Source organism: Microtus oregoni, unplaced genomic scaffold (genome assembly GCF_018167655.1).
Source record: "Microtus oregoni isolate MIOR12 unplaced genomic scaffold, Mior012 000034F_ref0000314, whole genome shotgun sequence".
In the NCBI taxonomy this organism is placed as follows: domain Eukaryota; kingdom Metazoa; phylum Chordata; class Mammalia; order Rodentia; family Cricetidae; genus Microtus; species Microtus oregoni.
The window spans coordinates 14803530-14812961 of NW_024543093.1; the positions used below are offsets into that span (position 1 = coordinate 14803530).

Here is a 9432-nt window from a genome sequence, read left to right on the forward strand (position 1 = left end):
TCAGCAGGCAGCAGAAAGAGATAAGCAAACCAGGTCTGGCTTGAGCATCTGAAACCTCGAAGCCTGTCCCCAGTGACACACTTCCTCCAACAAGATCACACTCCATCAAGGCCACACCTCCTAATAGTGCCATTTCCTATGAGCCTACGGGGATCATGTTCATTCAAACTACCACTTAGCAATGTCTAAGGATGGGATTCTGAAGGTAATAGTCATCTGGAGTCAAGTTGGAAGGGACTTGAACAAGGGAATGAGATAAAGACACCAGAAGGCTGCCTGCTGTGGTGTGGTAGGAAGTTTCTTGCTGATTGGATGAGCAGTTGGGTGACCGGTGGGAGGTGAATGTATTCATAGAATTCGACTGTAGTAGTTAGTCCCCTGTTGTTATGACAAAATGTCCAGAAAAAAAAACAATTTAAAGGAGGAAAGGTTTATTTTTGTTTCACAGTATTGCAGATTTCAGTGCATAGTTGGCTGGCTCCATTGCATTTGGACCATGAGGGTGAATGGATACAGCCAATAAAGCTGCCAACTTCACCACATCTAGGAAGAAGAGAGCAAGAGAGTGAGGGGCTGGGGAGAGAAGGTACACCCCCTAGTGACCTACTTTCTTTAACCAGGCCCTTCATATAGTTTGCTCCCAATAGCTCATTCAGTTATGAATGCATCAATGCATAACCCATAGCAGAGGTTGGGATGCTCATAACAGTTTAGTTTTCACAGTCCCCACCTGAGAACATGGGACCACCAAGGACCAGTGTTCAACAAGTGAGCCTTTGGGGGCAATGTTTTGGAAACAAACCCTAGCACCAGTGCTATTTTAAAACTTATTTTATTTATGAGTGTGGATGTGTTAGTGGATGTGCAGATGTGCCTATGGGTGCTCAAAGAGCCCAAAAAGTGGTTCCAGATTCCTTGAAGCTGCAGTTGGAGATGTTTTTGAGCTGTCCAACGTGAATGGTGGTATCCAAAATCAGGTTTTCATCATTGAACATCAACTCCTAACCACAGGGTCATTTTCCCAGTGTCCCAGTGCTGACTTTGATGCTTGGGATAGGTTGGGATGAAGTTGGGATCGTGTGGTAGGAGCTGTCTGGGTTCAGGACACTGTATGGGCAAAGCTTTGGAATGCCAACTCCAGACCTGTGAGGGAGATCACCCTAATAAATATGTGTCTTGCTCAGGTATGCACCAGTGGGCATCCTGTTCCTGATTGCTGGGAAGATTCTAGAAATGGAAGACATGGCTGTCCTTGGAGGTCAGCTGGGCATGTATACTCTGACTGTCATCGTTGGCTTGTTCCTCCATGCTGGTGGTGTGTTGCCCCTCATCTACTTCCTCGTCACCCATCGGAACCCTTTCCCATTCATTGGGGGCATGCTACAGGCCCTCATCACAGCCATGGGTACCTCTTCCAGGTATGACCTTTCCCGGAACTCTCCCTGGGTCTATTGTTCATCTTTCATGGGTTCCTTTAGGTGTCCTCTCCACCTCCCCAAACACCTCTTCTGGTTGTACAGTGGTACTGGAGGACTCTTGAAGCTCTCTACATGTGGCCTATACTTGGGGTTTTAGTCTTTGTCCTGTGATGACTCTCCTAACCTCCTGTCTCTTTGTTTCTCCAGTTTATGAGGAGAACCAGATGCTGGGTTTGAGATGGTACTGTGCGAGTACCACAAGCTCAGAGAGTCTTAGCTTCTGAGGCTTTCTTCTCCTGTTTGTGCTTTTAGGGGGCTAATAAAGTGAGCTCCCTTATCTCTCATCATTCAAATTCAAAACTGTTTGAGCAAGTATCCCAAGAGCCAAACAGATAGGAGAAAATATTTTTATTGTCCTCATGGTGGTTGGAGAATGTGCCTTTTGATCTTTGGTCTGTGGCTAAATAGGATTGATACTATTGTACCCAGAATTAAACCAATCAGATCACTATGGAGCTAGTCACCCCACCCTCCCAGTGCTATTTCTGATGCTCAGAAAAGGTTGAAGTAGCATTGGGTGTTTTGCAGTAGGCCATGTCTAGTTCCAAGGCCAACATTTGTGAGTCCAAGCTCTAAGTTTCATGGCATAAAGCTGACCACACAGGGGTCTGTTCTTGCAGAAAAACCGACCCCAAATGAGATGCCTACTCTTTCTACTTAAGTTGACAGTCAAGTGGAAGTCCAGTCTGAAGTGGTTGGGGAGAGGCCTAGGGCTCCTGTAGATGAGGTTGTTCCCTGTGCAGACTGACACTCTGCCGTTTACTGTTCTAGGTTCATTTCTGTTGCTGTGATAAAATATACCAATAAAGGACAGTTTAGGGGTGGGGGAAGGAATTTATTTGGTTTACAGTTCCAGGTTACAAGTCCATCTCTCTGGGGAAATCAAAACAGGAGCCTGAGGCAGCTAGTCACATCACTCTCAGGCACAGAGAGTAAATGCATGCTTGCTGCTTGCTTGACTCGGCTTGATTTCTCCACTTTGACGTAGTTCAGAACCTTCTGCCTATGGAATAGTAGCACCCTCAGTAGCCCGAGTCTTCTCATTTCAATTTGTTATGACAATCCCCCAAAGGTAATTCCCATAGGATGACCAAATGTAGTAAGCTATCATTGAAACTGTCTTCCCAGGTAATTCCTGGTTGCAAAACTAACAAAGTTACTCATCATATTTAGGCTTTGGTGTGGGAGGTCAGCCATCAGGGCTAGACTGGCATTATAAACTCTTGGTGTGAATAGGTCAAGAGACATTCCTCTTGGGGGATCCCTACCACTGAGTTCTTTCTGCATCAGGAGTCCCATTTCCCCTCACACAGCTCTTCCTCTCACTTTCTACTCCTTGCTCAGAGTCCAGTCTGGTTTCCACGTGCTAGAGGGAAGCCCTCCTTTGACCCACTGCTGCCCCTGCCCCTGCCCCTGCCCCATCCTTCTACTCCTTATTCTCAGCCTCCAGAGCTCTTTTCCTCCAGCTCTGCAACCCTGCCTATCACTTTCCGCTGCCTGGAGGAGGGCCTGGGCGTGGATCGCCGCATCACCAGGTTTGTGCTGCCTGTGGGGGCCACTGTCAACATGGATGGCACAGCACTCTATGAGGCCTTGGCAGCCATCTTTATTGCTCAAGTCAACAACTATGAGCTCAATCTGGGCCAGATCACCACAATCAGGTGAGACAATGATGTTATCAGCTGGATAGGACAGGATGTGTGTACAAGGTCTACAGACAATTTTCCTGTTTATAGTTGCATCTCATTCCTACTTAAGGATATAATCCAGTATTTGGATAAAGGATGTAGGAGGCTCAGAAGCATTTGTCCCCATACATGGTTTTTCTCACCTATGTTGCCTATTGTCTGCCCGTCATACAAGAATGAAAACGTAAACTCTGTGAAGGAAAGTGTTTCTTCTCTGGAAATTTCTATTGTAGACACATCCTGACTTAAGATGTTTGACTTACGATCTTTCTTTCCCCCTCTCTCCATCCCCTGCCCCTTCTGAGCTGGCTGGCCTGGATGGGTAGCTGGGATCGTAGCCACGTGCCATCAGGCCTGGTAATGGAATAATATTCCTACATTATAAGGGTGTGAGTGTGATACATATTTAATAGAAACTACACTTTGCATTTTTCTACTTTGTATGTATGTATGTGTACCTGTCTGAGTCCATATTCGCCATGTGTGTGAAGGTGCTTTCCAAGGTAAGAAGAGGGATTCAAGTTCCCTAGAACTGGAGTTACGGGCGGTTGTCTGATACAGGTTTTAGGAATAGATCTTAGGCCTTCTGCAAGGGCTGTTAAGTGCTCTTAACTACTGAACCATCTCTCCAGGCACGTGGTTTTAAAGAGTTTAAGAATTGCATTTGTGTGTGTGTGTGTGTGTGTGTGTGCGCGTGTGTGTGTGTGTGTGCGTGTGTGTGTGAGTGTGTGTGTGTGTGTGTGCATGTGTGTGCGTGTGTGTGTCACAGAGCACATGTGAAGGTCAGAGGATCACTTACAGGATTCAGTTTTCCCCTTCTGCTCTGTGGTCCTGGGGATTGAACTTAGGCTTTCAGACTTGGCAGCACAACATCTTTACCCACTGAGCCGTCTCTCAGGTCTCTACACTTTATTTTTGATTGGAATCTTTTCCTAGGCTAGTGATGTGGTGATTGTTTTAATTGTCCTCTTGATGGGATCTGGAATCACCTGATAAGAGAATCTCAGTGAGAGATCGCATAGATCAGGTTGGCCTCTGAGTATGTCTCTGTGTGTGGGAGGATCAGCTTGATTATTTTAATAAATGCGGGGAGGTTCAGTCTAAAAGTGGGCAATGCTTGTTCCCTCAGTTTGAATCCTGAGTTATTTAAAAGTAGAGAGAGACCTCACCTGCAAGCATGCACACATTTTCTATGTGCTTTTGACTGGATGTGTTGTTGCTAACTGCTCCAAGTTCCTGTCTCGACTTCTCTACAACCATGGATTATAACCTGGAATCATGAGATAAAACACATAACCTTTTCTCCTGAAGTTTCTTTTTGGCACGTATGTGCATGCATGCACACGCACACACACACACACTCTTATGTATGTATGTATGTATATATGTATATATATATATGTATGTATGTATATTAATCTCAGTAACAGATAAGAAGACTGGACAGGCACGGTTCTTGGCTCTTTCCTGTTCACAATGAGAAGATAGGAATGTGTCTGCCTTTCTCCTGTACAAAGCTCGTGAAAGGAGTCTTCTCATTCCAAAGCTCATTCTTTAATGCCAGTCTGAGTATTTGCTCAACCACCATTCTGATAGAGAAGTTCTCTGGGCCATTCATCTTCCCTGTTCTATGTGTATTGCTATAAAATCTAGAAAGTGACTTCCTTCACTACTGAGGAGAAAGCTGGCATCTGGGAGGCGCTACTGCCTTTTCTGCAAAGCTCAGTGGCCTTTACAATGCATGTTACATCATGCTGAGCAATTGGAGTTGATGCTGGAATTTTAACAGAGGTCACATGGATCCTACTTTCAATTTCATATTAATTTGTGAGACTTGAAGTGAAAACAAGACTTTGGACATGCTGGACAGGTGCTCTACCAATGAGACAGACACTTGGCTCTTTAAATTGTTTTTTAGAAAGATTATCTGATCAAGAAATGGTCTCTAGTGGGCTGAAGAGATGACTCAGTGGTTAAGAGCATTGTTCTTTCAGAGGAACCACATGTCAACTCACAGCCCTCTATAATGAGATTTGGTGCCCTCTTCTGGCCTGTAGGCATACATGGAGATAGATGTTGTATACATAATAAATTAATTTTTTTCTTTTCTTTTTTCTTTCTTTCTTTCTTTCTTTTTTTTCTTTTCTTTCTTTCTTTCTTTCTTTCTTTTTTTTTTTTTACAAAGGAGCATTTGCTGCTCTTGTGGAGAACTTGGGTTTGATTTCTACTAGTAACGTGGTGGCTTACAACTGTTTATCACCCCAGTTTCTGGGGTCCCAATGCTCTTTTATCGCCTCCATGGCTACTAGGCACACACGCAGTATACAACATACATGAAGGCAAACATTCATTAATATAAAATCAAGAAAACAAACAACTTTAAAAAATCAAGAAATAAAAAGATTCTAAAACTAAGAAGGGCCAGAATGCTCTCACCTCCAATAAGGTAAGCTGTATTTGCCTTCTTAAAAAACAAAACTCTGTCTTTTCAAGTCACATCTTTTTTGAATGATAGCTGACAAAAGTTGCCTATATTTTAAGGTGTGTTTCGCGATTATTTGTAATATGTGCACTCTGCAAAGTGATCACTGCAGTCAGGCTGCTTATTATATTTATCTCCTATAGTTTCCTTCCTTTCCCACACCCCCCTTCTGTAGCCTGTGTCTTCTCTCCTCTCCTCTCTCATTTTATCTTCTCTTCCCTTCTTTTCCACTCTCTTTTTCACTCCTGTCTTCCTGTAATTTCCCACCTCCTCTTCTAACCCTTATGTCCTCTCCTTTTCTCATTTCCTTCCTTCTTTACCATTCCTTCCTTCCTCCCTCTTTTCTATCTCCTTTCTTCCATTCCTTCTTCTTTCCTCTCTCCCCTCCAGAGCCTTATTGCCTTCTCCCTCCCCTCCTCTCCCTGTCTGTCCTTCTGTTCTCTCTGCTCTTCCCTTCTCTTTCTCTTTGTTGATGGTGAGAATAGACTTTAGGTTTGTTCTCTTTGAAAAACTCAAATATCAACACGTTATCCTTAGCCACACCCTCCACACTGTACATTAGATCCCCAGCACCCAGTCATCTGGTATCTAGACATCTCGTAGGTTTTGAAAGACATTTCCTGTTTCCCAGTCCATCTGCACAGCATCACAGTTTCTGATTTTTTGCATCGGTGACTTCAGCATTTTAACTTTAGCTTCACATCCAAAGCGAGCTCATATATCACTTTGCTTTCTGTGTTGGTTTGGGCATTTAACTTAAGATGCCCTTCCCTGCCTGGTCCTCTAATCTCCTATCCTCTCTTTCCTCCTGTATCCCTGATGCTTCTCATTTGCAGCATCACAGCCACAGCTGCCAGTGTTGGAGCAGCTGGCATCCCCCAGGCAGGATTGGTCACTATGGTGATTGTGCTCACATCCGTCGGTCTGCCCACAGAGGATATTACGCTGATCATAGCTGTGGATTGGTTCCTGTGAGTGTGCTTGGCTTTGACCTATCGCATAACCTTTTCCTGCAGGATTCTGTAAGGACAGGGTTGTAGAACATTAGAGGGCTAGGGAGGCTTTGGGATGGTCTGCTATTGATGGCCATAGACTCCAATCCCACAGAGAGCGAGGAGGATTCTGAAAAAGAGGTCTCTGTCGGTCAGCCCACTCCTCTTCAGCCCATTCCATATAGAAATCATACAAAGGTGTTCAAATATATATATATTTTAAACTCAAATTTTTAAAAGTTTTTTTTTCCTTAGTGAAAATGCTAAATATAAAGAATTTTAGAAGTGAGAAGAAAACACAAGTTACTTGTTGTGTTAAAGAGTGAAGAATTTTGGCTTATAAAATCACTTGTGATGGCAGACAAAAGAATTTTGGTGGATTTATGATCTGAATGCTACAACTAGTCACATTCTCTCTCTCTCTCTCTCTCTCTCTTTCTCTCTCTCTCTCCTCTCCTCTCCTCTCCTCTCCTTCCCTCCTTCTCCCTATTCTTTTTCATCAACTAAATTTGTTCCTTGACAACTTCATACATGTATGCAATGCTTTCTGGTTACTCCCCGCTACTCTTAACTCCTCATCTCTGCCAGCCTTTGTCCCTACAACTCTGTTCCCCACATTCATGTCTTTTGTTTGTGACCCACTGAGTTACAACAGAGACATTCGTGTGTCTTGGTGTAAGACTATGCCATGGAGCTTAGTAGGGGCATGAGAGGGTGCACACCTGGAGACAAGGACTCCTAATCCATCAGCACCAGTATTTTGGCAGGAATGAGCCACTCCCTAATCACCATTCCTCCCCTTTATTGCTCTCTCTTTCCCTCCCTCCCTTTCTTGCCTTTCTTCCTCCTCCCACTGTCTTTTCTTGTCTTCCATTTTTCTTCCTTTTTATCTTCCTGTCTCATTTCTTTATCTCCTTCCTCCTCTCTCCCTTTCTTCCTTTCTCTCTTCCTTTCTTCTATCCATTCTTTCTTTCTCTTTCTCTCTCTCTTACTTTCTTTCATTCTTTCCTTCTCCCTTTTTATCCTTCTTGTATCATTCCCTTCATTTACCATTCCTTCCCTCTCTCATTTCTTTTATTATAACATGGAATTTATATAAAATGTTGAGTTTCATCTTCCATGTGGGAGCTGTGAGCAAGACTAAGTCCCACTTGTACAAAAAACTAAAGTTCTGTTTGAACAGTCCCCAGCCTGCCCTACGCCAACATAGACTCATGTTGAAGAGTCTGTATCAAACATTCATGTTCAATAGTCTGCATCAGGTGCTAATGTCTAATGATCTTCATCAGATGCTTATGTCTAACAATCTGTATCAGACCCCATGTCTAATAAGTCTATGTTAGACCCTAATGTTTGATTATTTGCCTCAGACTCTCATAGCTCATAATTTCTAAGTTAGTTTATTTAGAAACAAGAGTCACAGATCAAAGAATAGATCTGAGGATTTAAGGGATGATGTTGTTAGGAAAAGTGGGGCCTGTTTAAGGTCATGTGGTTGTAATTTAGCCTGGAAACCCTTCTAGTCTACCCTTGGTTTTCAAAGGAGTTTTTCAGCCCCACCCATTAATCTATCTATTCTCCACCAGTGACCGGCTTCGTACGATGACCAATGTCCTGGGAGACTCAATTGGAGCGGCTGTCATTGAGCATTTGTCCCAACGGGAGCTGGAGCTGCAGGAGGCTGAGCTGACCCTTCCCAGCCTGGGGAAGCCCTATAAGTCACTCATGGCACAAGAAAAGGGGGCATCAAGGGGTCGGGGAGGTAATGAGAGTGTCATGTGAGAAGCTTCCAGCTCTCTGCCTAGGGAGGAGGGAAGGGACTGGGAGGGGAGTCCTGGGGACAATTTGTTGCCCAACTGACTGTGGGCTGAGCATACATATTCTGTATGGATTCTCTGGGAACTGCTGAGATAAAAGAGAAAGAACAAAAGGTTTCTAAGGTATATCCATCACTGTTTTGTGCTCCAAATACAAGAACAACCTAAGGGAGGAAAGATTTATTTTGGCTATGGTTATAAAGGGCTTAGTTCACCATAGTGGGAAGGCATGGTGGAGAAGAGCAACTCACTTCACGGTGGTCAGCAAGCAGAGACGAGAGAAATGGGAAGTAACCAGGGAAGGACACAGCTCTTCCAGACACACCCTACATCAATGATACCCTGTCTCCTACTTCTCACCACTCCAGCACAGCCGTCATATCATGGAACCATCAAGAGACTGATCCACTCATTAGGCCATTAGTCCAGAGCCTTCACAATGCATTCCTCTCTGGAGATGTCCTCACAGACACACAGAGGTGTGTGCTTTATGAATTTTCTAAGCACTGGTTTCAGTCCAGCCCAGCTGACTAAGACAGTCCGTTATCACAAAGGTCCCTGTTCATTTCTGAGTGTATGATGAGAACTTGAAGGATGGTGTGAGAAAAAGGGGAAGGAAACATTTGGAATTGGGAAGAAGGAAATCTTCAGATAAATCAACTCATACTCTTTTTGTTCTTGAGGAGCGGTGGAGCTGACAAAGGTAAAGAAAAATACCTATTATTTCTTGTGATAAAGTGATCTGTGGCATTTTTGTTGAGGTTCTAAAGACCACCTTTAGATTTAAAGACTCAACAAACTCTGAAAAGTCATTCTCCTCTCAGGTATGGTTTATTATGGTGAAGAACACTGATTAAAACCAACAAAGGCACAACTTGTTGGGCCTGGGCTGGCCTAGACCAGATATGTGTTTCCAGTCCCTTTCTAGTGAAGTCACTGAAACCAATGACTTCTCCCTACAGCAACATTATGACA

At 43.8% G+C, this 9432-nt stretch overlaps 1 protein-coding gene across 1 annotated transcript in view; it reads left to right on the forward strand.

Annotated features, from left to right (window-relative positions):
- The window catches only part of Slc1a6 (solute carrier family 1 member 6), a 28939-nt gene extending 19909 nt beyond the window's left edge, over positions 1-9030 (forward strand). Inside the window, exons 7-10 of the mRNA XM_041630294.1 lie at positions 1185-1418; positions 2945-3139; positions 6485-6619; positions 8227-9030. Of these exons, the coding sequence (XP_041486228.1) occupies positions 1185-1418; positions 2945-3139; positions 6485-6619; positions 8227-8422 (760 nt within the window). The 3' untranslated portion in view covers positions 8423-9030. The remainder of the gene's footprint in view (positions 1-1184; positions 1419-2944; positions 3140-6484; positions 6620-8226) is intronic.
- Positions 9031-9432: the final 402 nt, after the last annotated feature.